This window comes from Orbicella faveolata, unplaced genomic scaffold, assembly GCF_042242905.1.
Source record: "Orbicella faveolata isolate gen_17 unplaced genomic scaffold, um_ofav_v1 contig_26, whole genome shotgun sequence".
Taxonomy (NCBI): Eukaryota; Metazoa; Cnidaria; class Anthozoa; order Scleractinia; family Merulinidae; genus Orbicella; species Orbicella faveolata.
The window spans coordinates 19,746,434-19,767,040 of record NW_028301554.1 but is presented as its reverse complement, the minus strand read 5'-3'; the positions used below and the strand labels follow the sequence as shown (position 1 = coordinate 19,767,040).

Here is a 20,607-nt window from a genome sequence, read left to right as displayed (position 1 = left end):
TATTTCACGCAAGATCACGCGAAGACAAAAACGTGATAACAATCTTTATGGTTCCAGTCTCCGCGCATAAATAATTCATTTCGCAACATTTTTACCATCATTTGAATTGGAGGTTTCACTTTAGACATTCAAATTTCCCAACAGTTGGAAAGGAACTTGTCTTGGAACGCGTTTTTTTTTTCATTTTACCGTTTCCAGTAAGCCAACATCGTAAGCCAGTTAGCATGAAGAACATTGTACTTACGTTTGTCTTTTGTATCTGTTTGTTACGTAGCGTGGTGGCGGGCAACAATTCGACGACAACCACAAATACACCATATTCTTTGACGAGTTTGAAAAGCTCATGGCCAACTGCCACTGCTGCTACAGTCACCACAAAGAGTAACGGAGCATGGACAACTGTCGCACCTTCCACGACACCTGCTACAGTCACCACAAAGAGTAACGGAACATGGACAACTGTCGCACCTACCACGACACCTGCTTTAACCTGTCCACAAAGAAGTACATCTTGCGGTGACTGTGTGGAAGATATCAACTGCTTCTGGTGTGGGGCAGACGATACGTGCAGAAAATACCCAGCAAGCAAGGTCGTTCCTCGTGATTGCAAGGATAATAAGTGGTACTGGAAGCAGTGTGTTGCTGCAGGTAACTTGTTGATACTAGAATTATATATTTCGTTTAGGTTATGATGTACGTAGGAGAAACAATACAAAGTGTATTTGACTCACTTTTGTCTTATGACACTTCGGTGATGACACGTAAGCTTACATATCATTGCGGTCGTATTGAGAAGTACAACTACTTCAAGTCAAAGTAAAGGGTGAGCTAACCATGACATGCTTGAAAAATGTTCACTCACACAGATTATACATGTACATGTATTTAGAGGCTGGTGCACTAACAACATGACCATGCATTATTATATAGCCAGAGAGGACAATGTCAACATAAGCTATATTGTTATGCCTATGTTCATGCTTATGTCTCAGTTGGTTTATGATCATTTTGCCCCATGGTCATTTCGCCCCCAGTCACTTCGCCCCATAATCGAAGTCACTTCGCTCCATGTAAGGAATTAGTGAAATTTGTTGTGAACTTTTCGTTTTGGTATTGGAGTTGGACTGATTTTGAACTTAAGACTTATGTCAGTTCAGATTACTAACTACTGCAGCTTCCAGTCACGTTCGCTTAAATACGCTTGGTAACACTAAATATCATTTCGTTTGATTACCTTCCTCATCACAAATTCTTATATGTTGTAATCCCTCACAATACACTAAATATCACTTCATTCGATTACTTTCCTCAACACGAATTCTTATCCATTGTAATCCCTCAAACACCGTTAATGCATGGGAACTGAACTGTTTGTAATACTCTAGAGCCAATAAACCAGCCAAAATTCGACAACGCAACTCTATTTTAATTCAAGTGACTGACAACGTGTTTCATCCGACCGAACTACTGGAAAACTACTGGAGGAGCGGTTACGCAGCTCACAACATTCTACACTCCCCCACTAAGCTATGAAAACTAGTACAATAAATCAACGACAAAACTTAGCTTGCAGTTCTTAAGTGTCTCTCTCCTAATAACCTAAAAGGTCACTTAATGACAAAATCAGCCAAGTATCGAGGGGCGTGTCTGTTCCTAGTAGGGTAACGCTTCTCTGGAATGCTTTGGGTAGTTGATTGCACAGGAACAGCTGGCTCCCTTGGGGTTTCTTCCCACTGCAATTCTGGCTGTTCAGCTGCCGGCGATGCTGGAATTGGGTCTGCTTGACCCTCTTGATCAGCAATAGGTGTTTGGGGAATGCGGGATCACTGTATAAGGTGGCCTTGGTGACGTCTCAAGTGTCAGCCATCTCCTCTCAGCCAGTCCGTTAGACGATGGGTGGTAGGGTGCTGTTCTGATGTGACGGATCCCGTCCTGTTTGAGGAAATCTCCAAACTCTTTGCTCGCGAAGGTGCTGCCATTGTCTGTGACGACAATTTCTGGTAGGCCGTGTGTCGCGAAAGCGATTCTCAATTTCTCAATGGTAGCACTTGAAGTTGATGTATTCATTGGAAATGCCTCCATCCACTTGGAGTGGGCATCCATCACAATAAGAAACATTTTTCTAAGGAATGGACCCACATAGTCTAGGTGGAGTCAAACCCAGGGTTTATGAGGCCATTCCCAGGGATGTAGAGGGGCTTCTGGTGGTGACTTCCTGTTTTCCTGGCAGGAACTGCACTGATGCACCTTCTGCTCTAAGTCTGCATCCATTTTTGGCCACCACACATAACTTCTCGCCAACGCCTTCATACGGCAAATTCCAGGGTGTGTCTCGTGTAACTCTTCTACCACTCTTGCTCTTTCCTTAGGGGGGGACCACTACTCAATTGCCCCACAGCAAAGATCCATCTTGAACGCTTAATTCATCTTTCCTAGTGAAGTAGGGCTTCAATGCTTCATCTGAGTTGTGATTAGGCCAACCATGCTGAACGAACTTGATTACTTGTGACAGTATTGGATCACATCTGGTTCCAGTTCTGATCTCATTCACACTCACTGGTGTTGAATTGAGGAGTTCCATTGCAAACACAGTTTCTGCAGGCAAAGGTGTAGTTGAAGGACTAACCAGCAAGGGTAGTCGGCTGAGGGCATCAGCATTGGTATGTTCTGGTCCTGGTTTGTACTCAATGGAGTAGTTGTATGCAGCTAGAGTCAAGGCTCAACGCTGAATTCTAGCTGCTGCCATAGGCGGTGTGGCCTTCTCATTGAACAATGATTCCAATGGTTTGTGATCAGTCACTAGACTAAAATGTCTGCCGTAAATGTACTGGTGAAATTTCTTCACACCAAATACCAGGGAAAGTGCTTCTCTCTCAAGATTGGAATAATTTCTTTCTGCATTGGACAGTGTCCTGGAAGCATATGCGATTGGATGTTCTGAACCATCATCCATTCGATGCAAGAGAACAGCTCCCAAGCCATATTGTGATGCATCGCATGCCAAGGTTAACTTCTTCTGACTATCATAATGGACAAGGAGTCTAGAGGACTTCAGGAAATCCTTAGACTTCTGGAAAGCCTGCATCTGCTCTTTACCCCAATCCCAGCAGGTCCCTTTACATAGTAAATTATGCAATGGAGCCAACACGCTCGACAGGTTAGGCAGGAATTTCTGGTAGTAGTTAATCATGCCCAGGTGCGATTTGAGTTCCGACACATTCTTGGGCGCTGGTGCATTGGTGATCGCTTCGACTTTGTCATCCAATGGTTGAATACCTTCTTTGCTGACCTTGTGACCCAGGTAGGTTACTTGAGGTTTCATGAACACACACTTGTTTTTCCGAAGTCACCAGCCAGCACTTGGTAGTCGTTTCAAGACTTCTTCCAGGTTGTTTAAGTGATCTTCATCGCGGGCTCTGGACACTAGGATATCATCCACCCGGACAATTACATAAGGAATGTTCTGCAGTAGATTCTCCATGTTCCGCTGAAATATTCCTGGTGCTGACGATATCCCATAGGGTAGGCGGTTGTACTGGAACAACCCCTTGTGTGTGTTAATGGTGGTGTACTGTTTAGATTCATCATCCAGAAGAAGCTGCTGGTAGGTTTGGCTCATGTCCAACTTCGTGAATTTTCCACCTCCTCCTAGTGTCGCCAGGAGGTCTTTAACCTTCGGGATAGGATGACTGTCCAGTTTTGAAACTTGATTGACAGTTGTTTTGTAGTCTCCGCAGATGCGAATTGAGTCGTCTGGTTTCAGAATAGGTACAATGGGAGCAGCCCATTCCGATAACTGAACCGGTTCAATCGTTCCCTCATCTTGTAGCCTCTTGAGTTCAGCCTCAATCTTCCCTGTCATAGCATATGGCACTGGTCTCGCCTTCAAGAATTTTGGTTGTGCCTCTGATTCCACATGAATTTTTGCCTTTGGGCCCTTGAAGGTCCCAAGTCCTTCTCTAAACACTCCTGAGTACCGGTCAACCAATTTTTCAAGTGAAGACCCTTAGTTGTTTTTGACCACTTGCATTTTGAACAACTCCTTCCAGTTGAGTGTGAGAACTCTCAACCAGTCCCTTCCCAGTAAGTTAGGGCCAGATCCCTCCACCACGAGTGTTTGCAGTTCCACTTCTTGTTTCTCATACTTCACAATAACATTGAAAGTTCCTATGACCTTGACTAATTCACCTGTGTACGTTCGGAGCTTCACTTTAGCAGTTTCCAATTGCTTTCGGTTCTTCACCAGATTCCCTGCAATAATTCTCTTGTAGGTTTCTTCGTTGATGATCGTAGCAGTATAAATCAAGAAATAAATTTAAATCGAAGAAAATATCCCAAGAAACAAAATAAAAACAAATGATTTTAAAAATGAAAGTAATTTCAAACGTAACCAAAATTTGCTGTGAAATAAATTTAAAAAAAAAATAAAAAAGGGTGAAATTGAGGAATCATTGCCTCATGTAAATAAATTAACAATAAACATGTGGTAAAGAAAACCAAAATCACTTAGAGCAAGGCTGCCGTGATGTGATTCCAAAAAATATTTCCAAAATGAGGGTTTATTGTTTCTGTGCTTTATTTTGAGAATTTTGTGATCAAAGTGTCTGTTATTGAAGTCTGACAGCAGTTATGATTTCAGTAATGCTCACATTTGTATGGTTGCTAAAAACAATAAAGTTTCTCCAAGTATGTAAATTGAAGTCCTGGCCAAACAATCCCAACATTTCAAGATCTTTCAATGCAGCATATCATAACATTGTTGGGCACAACATGTTGCATACATTTGGCCACCATGTTGCAGCATGTTGTGACATGTTGGGTGTTGTTGGCTCAAATTTAACCATTTTTAAACTTGAGCCAACAACACCCAACATATTGCAACAAGGTGGCCAAATGCGTGCAACATGTTGCACCCAGCAATGTTGCGCTATGTTGCATTGAAATGTTGTTATCATTTGGCTGGGGCTTAAAGCTTTAATCATACATGCTGCTCATACTTTTCTTAATATTTTATTCCCACAGGCCACCTTTTGATTTATATAATTCCAAGTGTGGCATTTGTTGTCCTTGTGATTATTGGATGTTGTGTGTACTGTCTCTGCTGCCGAAACCGCAGGCAGGTACCCTACGAACGGGAAGACAAGAAGATGCAGAGAAGACGTGAAGAGGCCCAGCAGCGAAATGCAGAAAGAAGGGCAGAAAGGAGAATCAAAACTGATGCAATTCGACAGAAGTATGGACTGCTAACTAATGAAGATGATGCTGAAGTTGCTTGAACTGCACCTCTGGGTTCAGATGAAACACGGTGTCCTGTCACCATTTTCAATTTTGTTACTTTTAATCGAAGTTGCATACACATTATTCTAACTGTTTTCAATTTGTTTATTAATGCAATTTTTTTAGAAAGCTAACTAATCTCTACTGTGCACTAATTGAGAGTCTTTCTTTAACAAAAAGTATACTGTACAAACTACTGGGTTGCTCTGAGTAATGAATGAATGAAGAAGAAATATTGTTTTAGTTGAAAGCAGGCTTTTGGCTAGAATTTGAAAAGCAGGCATGCAAAGATTGACCCTGCCCCAAAAGACTGAGGTATGCTTCTCCAGAAAATTGGCAACATTTAAGGGTGGACACTGTAGCATGTAATTTTCTGGCAATTTGGGTGAAAATAAATTTAAAGAGACCTAATTTGCCGAAAAAATACTACTAACTTTTAGCAAGCATTTGGACAATCCAGGATGTAAAGAAAATTGAGGCCCACAAGATACCCCAACACCCATCTAGCTAAAAGCCTAGTTGCAAGGTAATTCTCAACTAATCATTACAGCGGAGAAATGACAGAAAACCTGAAAAAAATGATTATAATTACAATAATTATTCAAAAATTATTTATTTGTATATATTATATCAATCAATTTTAATGTCTGCAAGGTAATATGAAGCCATGAATTTTGATTACTAGCTATTTGTTATCTTCAGTATGATAAAGGTTCAGCCATTTTCCACTGCTAAAACTTGTAGAAGCTAGGTTCCAGCCCAGAGCATGTAAAAGGTGACGATAGGTACAAAAAGCTGTGTTATTTCCAAAGCAACTTTGAAGTAGGCTTAACTGTATCGATGGATATGATTTACTATAAGACCTTACAAAAACAATTTTTTGGAATGGTACATTTAGAGCTCTTCTCATTTAATGTGTGTATTGTCAGTAACAGAACCTGAGGAACTGAAAATTAATGTGTATATTTAAAATGATGTGCGCAATTTTAACTAAGAGAAAGATATAACCATCTCGGATCATCTGATGAGCTATATTTTAATTTATGGAGAGTCAGTAATGGGTTAGGGAAGGGATGTGGTTACATTGAATTACAGATTACCATACAAAATTTAATATATTGCCAATACTAAACTGATTGTTATTGTAGTACTTCAAGTCGTGAGTGATAGTCATTTAATTTTGTTTTTTATACAGAAATACATGAACAGTGATGCCAGGGCATGTTTTTTTTAATGCTATTAACTTGTCGCTTGCATAGCTGGTGGGGTTTCATTCATGATTGCTTTGTTTCCATGGCAAACCACAAACGTTAGCAAAAAAGCTGTGAGAAAATTCCCTATTTCTCATTGTGGATTTCTCTCTCTCATTAGAGAATCCACTGCTGAGACAAAGCACTCATTTACAAAATCCTGCTAGTTATGTGGGCTATATAACTTGTGTTAATCATAATTTTTTACAACGCAGTGTGGAAGCACCTGATTATCCTAGGTACTCCTTAGAGCAACAAACAAACTTACTTTTTGCGAAGAAGTAAAGTGGTCAACCCAACATTTGATAGTTGCAAAACTTCTGATTTCCTGTAATTTTTCCTTCAGCACAGCCTTAGATTTGTTTTCCATTTTGTAAAAAAAGAAATGATAATCATTAAAAATAAAAAAACTTTGTTTCATGTGATAAGGGATCATCATTTGCTGATGAGGTGAAGGACATACTGAAATGTACTGTATGTATGTATGTATTTACATGAATTATTTGCGTTAGAAGAGTAACTGTGATCTTTGAATTTCTATTAACAATACAGTTGACAGGTGAGGAAAACCAATAAACCAAACGAAACATATTCTCATTGTATCTGTATCCATCACTGTCTCTAGCTTACAGTATTCTAGCCTGTGTTACGGTTTACACCACCTGTATATTCAGGATTTCGTGACTCGTCTAGGTGAACCACGGGCTATTTCCTCCCACAGGAAATAGGATAGAAAAGATATCTGCATTCATTATGAACAGTGAACAAAGGGCCCCCAAAGGGGTTCAAGGCTCCAGCTCTCTCCTCCACTCACCCACCCACTCCCCTTCCCCCTGCCACGACCTCACCAACCCAAGAGGGTCTTCAGAGTAATCATAGTGTCTTCTGTACTCTTCCGGGCTTCACTCGCATTTTGGTTACTTCCCCACCCCACCTAGTCTCCTTCGCAGCCGTTATTAGGGTCGTCACGCAACGCTCCTCACCACTAGGAGAGTTGTTAGTGGGGAGGAGCGTTGCGTGACGACCCTAATAACGGCTGCGAAGGAGACTACACCCCACCCCGACTCCATCCAATCTAAATTCCGTCTATTCTCCTTTATGTCTTTCTCCTGCCGGGTTCAAACAATGGGATCATAAAGATACAAATGATTTTGAAAACTTATCAATTCTTTCCAAGGGATATAAAACACAAACGCGAATCCAGCGAAAAATATCATGATCATCTGCAGATAAATAGCGAAACTGTGTGAATCGAGGGTCACAATCAAACTTAACGACCCCTTCTCGCTTTCGACAACTTGAGAAACCAAGAACACCGCATAAATGGCAGTCATGAGTAAGCCAACGATAATTCTTGTCCTGGTTATGCTTGCTGATCGTTTGTGCAATAGCATGGCGCTTGTGGCTGCGTTGACTGCGATCATAGAAAGTTTGAAACCACCGTAGCTAGCCCCCGAGGCGGCACCGATGTTGAAAACCATCTGGTAACAAATCACACCTACAGACCCATTAAGAACCTTGGCGCTGTTACAATCGATGGGATCTTCTCCAAGCCTCGAAAACGCCTTCCAAAACTCAACATTTTCCTTGATGTCGTATTCGAAACATTCCATGGCCACAGAATCGTCGTTGGTGTTACAGCTGTAGCTAATATTGAGCAGTAGCGTTTCCCAAAACAGGGACGAAGCCATGGTAAACAGCAGAAAATACAATCCGAACAGACTGGAGAAGACCTTCCCCAAAAGTTCTTCCGAACGAGTTAGATCTATGTCTCTAAAATACCATCGTGTTAGCCCATTGTCAATTTTTCTTGTGATGATGGCGGAAAACGCACTCGATACAATCCAGTGAATCAGAGCTCTAGCTCTCTCCTTGCAACTAAAGCCCATGGCTAAGACAATGATTAAAGGAACACAGCTTGTTGCTAGAGCTGGTAAACCAGCAATTAAACCGTAGTCATAGCGTTTCATGATAAATATTAGACTGCTTAATCCAGAGAGAAGCAGTGTCTTGAACGGCTTAGTCTGAATGAATGTCTGGTTTGGTTGAACATTAATCAATTAATAGCTTCCGCCATACGCTAATGTCATAAAAATAGATCTGAAGGTAACGCAATATACGTAGAAATTTTTTTAAATCCCGGCACTTGTCGCTCTCTGACTCACTATACTAAGTTAGTCAGAGGAGAGAAAACACTTTAGCCGAGGTGAGTGCTAGATAAAATAAGTGATGTTCAGTTCTAATTGTACCACAATAATATTAATTGTTTTGCAAATGCAGAACAAAACTGAAAACCATAACGTAATAAGCGGAAATCAAGTGTAGTTTTGGTAGAGGTGAAAGAAAAAGTATCGGCTTCAAAATGTGTTCAATGTATTGCATTGCAGCTGTTCAAAAGTGAAGAGCAAAGTAACGGATAAAATGTTGTCTCTTCTTTGTTCTATCTTTTTTTTAAAGTAGCTCTCTCTTCTTTGACTCCCCCACACCGGCCCCGCTTCCTTCATCACTCTTTATGGTCAACCACCCACATCCTTCAAAATACCCAGTAGGGTCCAAGCGCTTAGCTGGAAAGGCTATATCTAATAATTAGATTAGTAGAGTACCAAATAAGAGAATGGCTGAAGGTAAATTTTCCATTCGGATATTTATGTTGGAAATTTTGGAGTACCTTTTACTACGTTCCATTTAAGACATTTACTTCGGAAATTTTCCGGTCAATCGAGACAAAATTGTCTAACCATTTTGTTTACAGTCTGATTGAAATTTTCAGATTTGGGGTAAGAGGTTAACAACCAGAGATTTCCAGAAAGAGAAAGGAATCTGTCTTGTAGGGTACGAAATTAGGGAAAAAGAGGATCAAGTCGAAGTAACCTTGGGGATCAAAATTACAGACGTATATTAAAAAAAAACCTCTGTAGTTGTTCAACTTTTGAAGTTACTTTTGAATACATCAGTCTATGCACTAAATGAGATCAGCCAATCAAGTAACGGGTAGGTTCGCGTTTGTTTCGCGCCATTCACAGACGCGGGATGCAAGGAGCGACCTTAGGATTCAAGCAAATGAGAATCAGAACAAAAACCGCACTGATTCTCATATTATGGCGAAGTAAGTTTGTTTGGTTACTTCCCGGAATTTCGCGAAGTTTGGCGGATACAAGCGGCAAGCAAGCTTCCCGTAGGGTGTCTCTGTTCTTTCTGTTGTGGAAACGAATTCCCGACACTTCCTCGCTTTTCAAGTAAGTTACGCTCATTTCTTTACAAATGTTAAGCTTATGTATTAGTTTAAGTTTATCTTGAACTCCATGTAGACTCATTTGCTGCAACAAGAACAAGCAAACCATTTATCATGAGCTCTAACGTAGAAACTACATGCATAGCAAAACGGTAAAGGTTTCTGTGGGGCACTTCACTTTGCTATATAGCTAAAGATTTGAAGGCTCTACATATTTCCAAAGCATGTAAGTCCCGACGATTATCATTCAGTGCAAAACCGGACAATCTCAGTGTTTCGATCCACAGTTCCTACGTATTCGCCGCTAAAACAGCCCAAGATCACTCCAAACGGTGTTTTTTCCTTCGGCAGTGGCAAAGGGGAACCAAACAAAGTTATATCTGTTACAGACCCCAGGGGAAACATACACAAGTTCTGTTCCCCAGCAAGGTCCCAAAAAATCTCCCATACGTCAGAGAGAAGGAAATCCAAATGCACACCTGACCTACAAAATGAAGGTAGATAGGTTTAACCCTTTGAACACCAAACTGTCACCAAAAAATACCGTTTTTAACCATTTAGTCAGGTTTTTTAGCTGCCATGACGCTAAATAAGCCGAAGTTTTGCAAAGAAAGCTTTTTTTTTTACTAAAAGGAGAGATTTTTCGAGGATTAGGTACAAAATTGAGCAAAATTTCAATTCCAGGCATGCGCATAAGCAGGAGCCATAATCGGGGACGGAGACCGTAAGCGCGCGCCATCTCAAGTATTGGGGTTGTCCCCATGATATGGGACAATAATTCTATTTTTAGAACAAATTGCGCCATCACTTGCGGCACACGCGCGTACATGCTGCGAGGATTTTTGCGGATGTCGCGCGGGGGAAATGGCGTCAGAAATTCCCGAAATGTTTCATGTTTTTGCCCCACAACTCAGCGCGTTTACGTCTGTTGGAATTTTGCTTAAGTATTTTCGTCGTAAGCTGCTCCAGTTTGAGTGAAGTAAGACTGTGTCGAATTTAGGCATGTTCCGCTGTAAGCTTACATATATCGCTGACCAAGTTGTGTTCCGACTGATGCTTCTTTTACATGAGCTGTACATTACTCCACTTTAAATTTCACATATGTTGAAGATTAACAGCTTTTCCATTACACAGCAAAAAACTAGCTGGATATATTTAGATAGAGCAGAGCTTCAGGACTTCATAGTTTCCTAGCTCCTCTTGCCACACGCTTGCGAGGAATTTGTCAGTCTAAAAGTAAAACAAAATAATTGCTAGTTTGAGTTTCGCTTGAATTGTAAGCAACGCTTGATGTTTCATCAAGGCTTAACAACTTTACGTCCGTAGATACTGCTCAGTTTTATTCGTGTAAAAATCCAGTAAATTCTCTGTTGTCGATGAATGAGAGCGCCCGCCTATGCGTGTTTTGTAGAGTCAGTAAACATGACAAATTGTACTTCCGCCGCACTTTCGTGTGAAAGCGTACATCGAACTCAAACAATAGCTCTATAGTTTTTAAATATGTTTAAGATTGATAAATGTTTGAGAACATATTAAAAGCTAAGCTGAAATATGTGAATAAAGCAGAAACAATCAGCAAAGTTACGATGATGCTTTCTTTAATCAACTTGGAATAACGATTTCGATTTTGATGATCGAGTTATCAAAACTCCTTGTCTATTGTCATTTTCGCAGTGTAAAACTTCATTATGCTTATGTTGAAGAAACACACATGATGTTAGTAGCCTTTTTTGCATTCGTGAAATTTGTTGCAGCATCTCAGCACAAAAAATAAGGAAAGAAATCTTTGTCAAAATTTGTTGACAATTGAAAACACCGACTCGGACTTGAAAGTGCACGAGCTGCATGCACTATGCAAATGAGCTAATTGTACGCGTCAGACTTTCCTTTCAAAAACTTTTGCAAACTCACCAAACAAGCAGAGACAATAAGAAACCATCAAAACAGGTTTTGGTTATGATTAAACATTGTCTGAGAAACTCACAAATTAACTCGATACCAGAATAGAGAGTTTTCTTGCTATATTCTTAAGCATACACGTAAGCTTACAACTAGCGTGAGCAGATCTTATTATTCATTCCCAGCGCGAGATTGAAGTCTTGTTTTCGACCCTGAAAAACCCACCTTTTCCTTTAGCTCAGAGCATAAAACTACGTATAAACGCCCTGGTTCGTATTCCCTGCCTTATTCCCTGCCATCGCTGTGAAAAATACGCAAGAGAATCTCTCAACTCTCACCATTTGATCACGCAACGTGACAACATCCACGCGAGAGCCCCTGACATGTGCGTGAGTCCGCGCGGATATAAGACGTCAGGATGGCGCAATTTGTTCTAAAAATAGAAAAATTGTCCCATATCATAGGTGCGCGCGAATCCCGAGACTTACGGTCTCCGTCCCCGGTTATGGCTCCTGGCATAAGTCAATTTTTTTTTTTTTTTTTGCCATTAACCGTTCTGAATTTTGTTTGTTACCCCTTTCCTTTCTGTTTTTCTCGGCCCTTTTACACTGGTTACCTTTTGCATTGTATGCTCTTTCTGGCTGCCGTGAAGAGTTGGATGTTAATTACGGGCGAAGCCTAGAAATGGACCTTGATCAATCATAGGCTTAGTGGACCATTTTACCACCGTTTTTGCACCAAAACTGATAACGTTGTTTTTCGATTTGCGACGTCGGAATGTCGTCGATATCTAAACCTGACCATTGTGCGGAAAGGCCTAGCCTAGTACTACTATCTGTTTATCAAGAATATCTGATGACGTTTCAACTGATGACGTCACAAGTGGTACAAAGAGCACGACCATTAATTACCTAAGCGCGACCATTATATGCGTAGTTGGTGTTCAAAGGGTTAAAAGACCAGATTCAACTTTCGTTGGTTAAGTGAAATGTCAATTTAGATACTTCATGTTTTGGATGGGCTTATAAAAGGAGGGGCTTATATCCTGGGGGGTGGGGGGTGGGGGTGCTTATAAGCGGAATTTAAAAAAACCGTTTCCAACGGGTCATCAGTCTTTCCCGGCCAGCAAAAGATTAGCACCTTTCCAGAACTCCTCCGTTGGGCGCCTCTCATGGTAATCACTGTTGATCTCGATTTCGCTTCCCCAAAATCAGTATACTAACGTAACAAAATTAACAGTTAAGCTTGCAGTGTACCTAGTAATACCAGCTTGTGACAAACATTGTAAGACAAATGTAAATACTTCAGTTTATTTTATTGTACCTTACCACAATGAACAATAACCTTTTTCATAACAATATAAAAATCTGTGGATATTTAGAGACAACTTCAATAATATAGAGTAGGTGATGTGACTGAAATGCTACAATAACTCTCTATTCACGTCCCAAACTCCTCTGGGGGAAGGTACCAGAGTAGAATGCAATATGCTTGAGTGATTTAAGTATCAAAGTGAACGCTATACCCATTGTGAAAACTCCCATGTTTGATATATATAGTGTAATAAATAGCTAAAAAGACAACCTTAGACCATATCACATTTTGATCATATCACGAGATGATAAATTATTAGAAAACGCAAGGAAAACGCAATAAACGTAGACAGTGTTATACTGGGGGACATCTCCCCTACCTATTGGCACTTGTTGAACAGTAAGTAAAAATAATTCAAAACTTCGCGTAAAAAAAATTCTTTAGCTTTAGATCTAATATTTTATCAAGACTCAAACCAAAGCCGGACACGAGCCAGTAATAAATTATTTTGCTGCAAGAACAGCCGATTTCAAAACGAACAGGTTCAAAACTGCAAGCTTCACACCTGTAGACTTACCCCAATATTATTTGGACCAATCCATGGACTTAATCAGGACTGGATATTACAATTATCTTTTTATATAGCCTTTTGATAACATGTGCCGGACTAACGACTTCTCCGAGCCAAAACCTGAGGCTTTTGACCCTTGGCACATCGCGTATTGACGATCCACAAGTTTAGGATCGCAGATTACGGGATGATAAACATGAACAAGACCAGGATCTGCCGCGCGGAAAACACTGATCTCCTCATGTTTAACAAACTTTTCGTACAAGTCCACATCTTCCAGTCCCCATCCTTGAATTGTTGTGTCAAATCCCCCGGCAGAGCGTAGATCGTGATTATAAACTGCGACTATACCAAAAGCATAAGCTCTCCAAAAACCAGCGTCCTTGTTCACCGTAAACTGGGTGTCGGGTTCCGTATGGTTAGGGTACGTTATCTCTGAATCGAACTGACTAAAGACCATAGGATAATAAACTTGCTGACCGAGGACCGTGTTCATACGGGCCCGATAAAGGAACTCGGCGTTAAAAACCAAATCGACGTCGCAAAAGAACAGCAAAGCTTGCCTCTCAAACTGATTTGCTCCAAGGGAAAGAGCCAGGCCCCGTGAAAAGTCTCCAATAGCTTCAAGCCACAACAAATCCGCTTCGGGGTATTTGGTCTCATAGGCCTTCATTACAGTTTTATGTTCGTGAGGAGGAGAGACAGAAGGGAAATAAACCACGAGAAGTTTAACGTTCTCGCGTTTTTTGAGACAAATGTCCTCGAAATTCTCCATGAATCGGCGAAATGTTCCAATGCGACCTGTCAAAGGAAGAATGAAATGCACCGTGGGGACCTCTTTTACAAGGGGCTCAGCGCGGTAGACCATGTTACCAAAGGGCAATTGTAAGAAGGCATGATGACGTACATGCACGGTCATGCGCCTGCGGTTGTGCCCTATGTGTCGGTGATACTTCATGAGCATGTCCATGACGTACTGAGCACCGTAAAGTGGATGCACTCGCATGTAACCATGATTGAGTTTCTTGAACTCGAGACTGCGATGAAGAACTCGCTTCGCCTCTTCATTTATCAGTCCCATTGTCTGCCCTAGCACGTGATTAAGCCCGTCTTTCCACGGGTCTCGCATACCCGTCTCTGGAGGTTGAAGCGTAGCTTCGGAGTAATACTTCTGCGCGGTGAACATGTCCCACGGCTCGGAGTACTTTGCGCTGAGCTGATGATGAAAATCTCGCGCGCCCTGCAGGTTTGTTTTCTCCTCAGTTGAAAGTGAGCTTATAGTAGCGTTCAGCAGTCGATCCATGTTCTTGAGGACTCTCTGGAGTTTGATTGCTTGGTGCTGAAGATCTTGAATGCGCATGGTCATGAAGTGTGATTGGAGGCGGTACATGTAGGAGGGCTGTTTTACCGGGTGCAAAGTGATGGCTTTACGGACAGACTTGGTGTCCAGGTTCCCGTGGAACGCTTGTGTTTTGCTCTGATTGTGGTAGAATAGAGCTTGCATCTATGAAAAAAGAAAGCAAGTTCATATTAGAGCACAACCATTAAAGTTTCCACAGGATTAACCTGCCATTTAAGCAAAACCCTTGCAGTACAACATACAATAAGTTTAGTCGCCGTTTCTGATCTTAAAAGTCGACTTTTCGATCGTCAACCCTTTTTCTGAACGTGCACTGAATGGAGAGTGAATGAAATCCGCGCTTCTTTCTTAGTGTCAATTCGTGCTTTGCAACGTTTGGAAAGTGGATACAAACCAATTTGATTGGATGGCGCGCGGAATGGCCCAGTTACACTTATGATGATTCTTTGGCAAACTTCATCAGAACAGCATTCGAACTTTTTATCTCTAAGAAGGGGTTATTTTTTCACAATCTCGCGTTTGCCATTCGCGTTGAAAAAATCAGAAAAACTTCTGGTCCGTAGGGTAGGGGAAACGGTACAAACCAATTTAATTGGATGGTGCTAGGAGTGGCCGTTACACCTATAAAGAATTTCACATTCTTTGGCTTCCAGCCGCTTTGCAAAAATCAGAAAGAAAACTTCTGGGCCGCGAGGTAGGGTTTGAACCATGCAAGCGCGACATTGGTCATCCATGCATAACTGAAATGAATATACATTACAGCGTCAGAAAAGCAACAACTAATAAATTACTCGGCTTAATATAGTCCTGAAGTGGGTTTACGAACGGCCAGTGGCGAAAACGGAATCGCAACACGAAGCTTCACTTTAATCAGGGTTTTTTTTAACTGGTGCTGTTTAATCGGCACCACTGAGATGATGAAAGAATTGTTACGTGATATCGTGACCACTGGATCAAGCAGATAAAGTTCGATAAAGCTGCTATTGAAAAGTAAGTCTACGCATCTGATGATATTGCGAGGCTGTTGGCACAAACTGAGGACAAAGCGTACTTAGAACGTACCACACTGTAACTTGAGAAAGGGAATTAAGCTTCTGTTTTGGTCCATTTGAAACCTTTTGAAAAGCTTGACTTATAAACATTCGCATTCACTCCTTTAACAATTTTAAACCCTCAGTAGTGACGCACTCATCACGCATGACACAATTTACAACTTAAAATTCCTCGTGATCACGAGAAGGTTTTCCTTTTAATAGGTACAAATTCATAGCGACATTTTTCATTTTATTCCCTTAGGATTTTACAATTATTGTCCAGTGGAGTTGCTTGCTGAAATAAAGAATCGAAGGACCTTTTGATTAATGTTAAAGTATTGTTATGTTAACATAATATATTTTCAAATCTTGGTGACAATCATTTCATGGAAAGATGATAGACTTCCTTAATATCACTTCCAGTATAAAGTCCTTTGTGATAAGTCTCATATACTTTGACTACTTTGAATGTTAATGCAACTGAAAATTTCAAAAAATGACAATTTTAAAAAGGTTGGCAATTTACTTAATTCAAATCCATGTATTTTATAGATTTCTAACACAAAATTAATTCTATGGATGGTACAATGCATAATTAAACGTCCATATGTAAATATATATGACTATAATGACAATCAGTCTTTTCTTGTTCCAAAGAGTTTTTTGTCAATTCACAAAATTCAACCACTAACTTAACAGGACATTAAGCTTAGCCTTTTTGCAGCACCAAAATTACCACCTAACACATTGTAAAATTTTATTCCTATATTCCTCAACAAAAATATTACATCTGGCTAAACAAATATTTTTCTCAACATTTAAACAGGAAAAGATTCTTTGCTTTCAATAATATCACCTTGTTTCCATGATTGAAGGGCATAACAAGAACTATTGACTCTTCCCAAAAACCATTCCATTTAAATTTTAAGTTCCCATTTAAAGGGAACACACAAATGACATTATCTGTGATTTACATTTTGCTAGCACACTAAAACAATATCAAAAAGGAGAAAAATAAACAATTTCTTGAGAAAGCTGGCAGGTGAACAGCTGGGAAAATATTAAAATTTTAGCTTTTAAATATTCTGCCCACATAACCAGCCAAGGAAAAACAGTTCACTTTATTGTATGGAACCAAAGTTTTTCCAGCTTTCATCAACATAAGTTTATTTGTTTGCAGCCTCAACAAAACCTTCCAGTTGTCAAAATTTTTCATCCCATAAAACTTAAAAGAAATATCTGTTAGCAATAGTGTTTTGTACAAGTAAGTTTAACCATTTATGGAAAAAAATGATTGTACATGATTGCTACAGCTAGCCATAGTTAGTGCCATGGAGTATTAGGACATTCAACAAGATCAAACTTAACCTCGTTTCATTGCACTATATTATAAATTCTAGAGAGTCCAGTCATTCAAACAAAGAATGATTTCACCTCAGTTTGGGCAAAAAGTATAGCTATCTTGTTGTTTTGAGGTAATACAGAGCAGGGCCTGTGCAAGAATTACTGCTCAAGCATTCATGACAACTTAAAATCATTGATGTTCAACTGGAGTAAACTTGGAAAAATGATATATCAAAAATAAATTTGTGACATTTGATAGAGCTTTCAAGGTAAACTCACATAGGAATAGGTATTTTACCCTAAGTAGTACAAGGCATTTTCAAGTGCCCATGGGAGGGTACCTAACAGCCCCACTATCCCAATAGCACCGTCTTTCCATCCTGCCATCTTACAAACTTCTGCTAGCTCAAAGTAGTATTTGTCCCATTATTACAGAGGATAGTTGTATGAAATATATGCAGTACGCATCTAATAACAGTGGTGTATTAAGACTGCTCATTGGAAGGCGAATGGGCCCACCTTCAACATCAAAAGAGGCTAACATTTCAGAAGCAAGGCAAGTGGTATTCACAGGCAAGCAAATCTCTTTGAGCTGAACTTCAATGTAAGAAAATATTTCCTCAGGATATTCAAGTGAGGAAAACAAAAACGTTCTCATAGCAGATCAATTTGTCTAGTGTGTGGCCCGTAATAATTATCAAAAAACCCTTCCCCCCACCCCACCACTTTGAAGCAAGAAGGGAACCATCTTCACTTCTCTCTCCTACTCACTTAGTGAAGATGACAAGGCACAGAAAGGTTTAAGGCACATTTTCAAAATTCAGCCAAATCTAAACCGATATATTGCAAATTCACAACAGGCTAGACTTGCTGGGTGGGAGGTGTTCCCATACATAGGCCATGCAGACAAGTCTAGATTGGAACAGGGATTTTACCATCTATTACTGATGAAGTCCTGACATGCAATTTCAGCTTTGCCCTTGAAGAGGTAAGTTAACCGTTTCAGTTCAATTTTCAGATGATCGTTAAGCATTTTCACAAAATTCAGATGGCTAGGATGGACTACCAAATTATAATGCACAAAACTGTGTATATGAAAGAATAAAAATAATGAATAATCTGTCAGAGAAAGTTAAATATTGAAAGAGCAAATTTATGAGATGAATATTCTGAAAAAAAAAAACAGTTTACAGGAATAAAGCCTAAAAATGACAATAATTCAATTCAAATCTCATCCTGCATCAACTGAACACTCATAACACTGTAAAACAATAAGTTGAAATAACATTGGGATGTTTGATCCAGACTCCTGGTGACCGACTCCTAGGCACCAAACGATAATCACCAACATACCAAAAACCCATAGCGACATGAACTTAAATATAAAATTAATTATAGAATAGTTATGACTTTAAAAAGGCTAAACCTACCTCAAAAGACCAAGTGCACGGAATCCCAACAAAACGTTTGATACATCGTCCAACTTCGACGTCTTCGTGGGACGTGAGCAGATTTTTCAGACAATATTCTATGTGAGGTACAACCTTCTTTAAAACGCTCCGGCTCATTATCACTCCAGGGCCACCCATACAGAAATTATCTCCCCAGCCCAGGCCTAATAAGCCCTTTTCGTCCTTCGCTCCCGTGCCAGCTTGGCCGAGGTAAATGTCTTGAGAACTATTCAAGGAGTGAAGGAAACTCGCGAGTTTCTCAGTTCTAATGTAAACATCATCGTCGGAACGCATAAACCAGTCGAACTGCTCGATGTAGTTGTCGTGCATGTACTTCAACATCATCATGGACTTTCTCTGAGGAGGGTACGAATCGTCCACTCCCGGTAAACTAACCACGGGAAGCTCCATCTTCTTTTGGGACATGCCGCTGGAGAAAAATTCCAGCTTCCCTGGGACGCTTCTGCCCCAAGTATCATACACCGCTTTCGCTCGCGAGTCTAGGAATTTTTCCGCCGTCATGACGCCAATGAAAATAAGATGCCGAGAGCTAAGCTCTTTAGCCATCGTTTTGGGCCGCACGTCTCTCACGAAGTTCATATGGCATCGCCTGGACTGGACAGGCAAGAGATTTTGCCGCAGGAACAAAGCCACCGTGAAGCCAAAAATCAAACCACCAAACATCGTCACAACGCCACGGATACTCATATGTCTTGGTTTCATGGCGAATAAAAATGAAAACGCCAAAAAATCCTTTAAAGATATATCGATAGACTGGTAGTTACGACCGTAGGTACCAAGCGTCCTTTTTTTCGGAGACCGCTAATGATTTTGAGAAGCCCACTAAATTACCGTCGGCCATGTTTACGATCGCCCTTACGTCACACCATACACGTGCGAAATTCGTGAATGCTTGGTTCCGCTTTCGGTCGCCGAGGAAACTTTGGCGCTATCTGTTATCCTACTTGGGCTCTATACTTTCCCTCATTTCACCCACGCGGATGGTCCGATAAGCTGCTCTCTTTCTTGTAGTTTCTTGACTCCAGTCAAGTTTCGTGAGACATAAATAAATCATTTCGAGCCCTCTGATTGGCTGGGAATATTGTTTCACCGGCAACCACAACAAAAGAACCGACTTAGTTAGGTTTTAGCACGCTTGAGTGGACTTCAGTGCTTCACACTCTGGTTAAATCGTCAACCATGACTGATGCTCATCAGAGGAGAAAAAAAAAACACACACACACACACAACGCAAAACACAAACCAAAATCACCCAAAGAGTATTAGGTTCATCAGACGAAACGTTAACATGTCAGAGGGAAAAATAACTTTCCTGTGCTAAAATTATAATCTGTCAGGATTTAGTTTGATATTTGCAAAAATAATTAAAACTCTGATTTATAGCTGTGTGAACTCACGAGCAAGTTAACAGCTCGCTGTCAATATAGTGTTTTCAAAAGTGTATCAATCTGCGATTTTTCCATAAACATGAACCCCAATAGTCAGTTACGTTTTTACATACACAGTCCGTTTTCGTTTTACTAGTTTCTTTTTAATGGGGAACCGCATCTTTTGGACATACTTCATCAAGGTGTGATTTTCGTTGGGTAGTGATTGTGTTATGACAAAAATGTTCACTTATGTTAACTTGCAAACAAACCTAATCAAACAAGAGAGCGATTTTGAAAGGCTCTTATCTGGGGATTTGAACTCGTTGCCAGTCAGGTGTCAATAGTAAACAGTGGATAGTCAATGCATTCTTTACGCTTGCTTTAACTTGCGGAGAGAAAAGTCGTTGACGATTGTCTTACCACTTTCAGACCAATTGTTAGCAAGGAATGGACCTAAACCAACGTACGGCTGGAAGAATCCTTT

The 20,607-nt window shown here is 40.4% G+C and overlaps 3 protein-coding genes and 1 long non-coding RNA gene across 4 annotated transcripts; 2 read left to right on the top strand and 2 right to left on the bottom strand.

Moving 5' to 3' along the window:
• The first annotated feature begins 74 nt into the window (after nt 1–74).
• LOC149108460 (pituitary tumor-transforming gene 1 protein-interacting protein-like) lies at nt 75–7,118 on the top strand. Its single transcript, XM_089296374.1, has 2 exons — nt 75–648; nt 5,023–7,118. Exons 1-2 carry the CDS (start codon nt 225–227, stop codon nt 5,274–5,276), a joined length of 678 nt encoding a protein of 225 aa, XP_089152500.1. The 5' UTR covers nt 75–224; the 3' UTR covers nt 5,277–7,118.
• LOC110066688 (uncharacterized) lies at nt 6,414–8,568 on the bottom strand. Its single transcript, XM_020773927.2, has one exon. It carries the CDS (start codon nt 8,495–8,497, stop codon nt 7,646–7,648), a length of 852 nt encoding a protein of 283 aa, XP_020629586.1. The 5' UTR covers nt 8,498–8,568; the 3' UTR covers nt 6,414–7,645.
• A 4,386-nt stretch (nt 8,569–12,954) lies between these two features.
• On the bottom strand, nt 12,955–19,933 carry LOC110066773 (chondroitin sulfate synthase 1-like). The gene is made up of 2 exons (XM_020774018.2): nt 18,712–19,933; nt 12,955–15,047 (listed from the first exon to the last, which is right to left on the bottom strand). The coding sequence occupies exons 1-2, from the start codon at nt 19,453–19,455 to the stop codon at nt 13,602–13,604; spliced, it is 2,190 nt and encodes a 729-aa protein (XP_020629677.1). The 5' UTR covers nt 19,456–19,933; the 3' UTR covers nt 12,955–13,601.
• LOC110066776 (uncharacterized) lies at nt 15,043–16,572 on the top strand. Its single transcript, XR_002298607.2, has 2 exons — nt 15,043–15,893; nt 16,200–16,572. It is a non-coding gene; the product is annotated as an uncharacterized LOC110066776 (long non-coding RNA).
• Nucleotides 19,934–20,607: the final 674 nt, after the last annotated feature.

Coding starts and splice junctions, on each gene's coding strand:
- LOC149108460 (XM_089296374.1), top strand. CDS start 225: ATGAAGAACATTGTACTTACGTTTGTCTTTTGTATCTGTTTGTTACGT. Junction 649..5,022: donor GAAGCAGTGTGTTGCTGCAG/GTAACTTGTTGA, acceptor TTATTCCCACAG/GCCACCTTTTGATTTATATA.
- LOC110066688 (XM_020773927.2), bottom strand. CDS start 8,497: ATGAAACGCTATGACTACGGTTTAATTGCTGGTTTACCAGCTCTAGCA.
- LOC110066773 (XM_020774018.2), bottom strand. CDS start 19,455: ATGAAACCAAGACATATGAGTATCCGTGGCGTTGTGACGATGTTTGGT. Junction 15,048..18,711: donor CGTGCACTTGGTCTTTTGAG/GTAGGTTTAGCC, acceptor CTTTTTTCATAG/ATGCAAGCTCTATTCTACCA.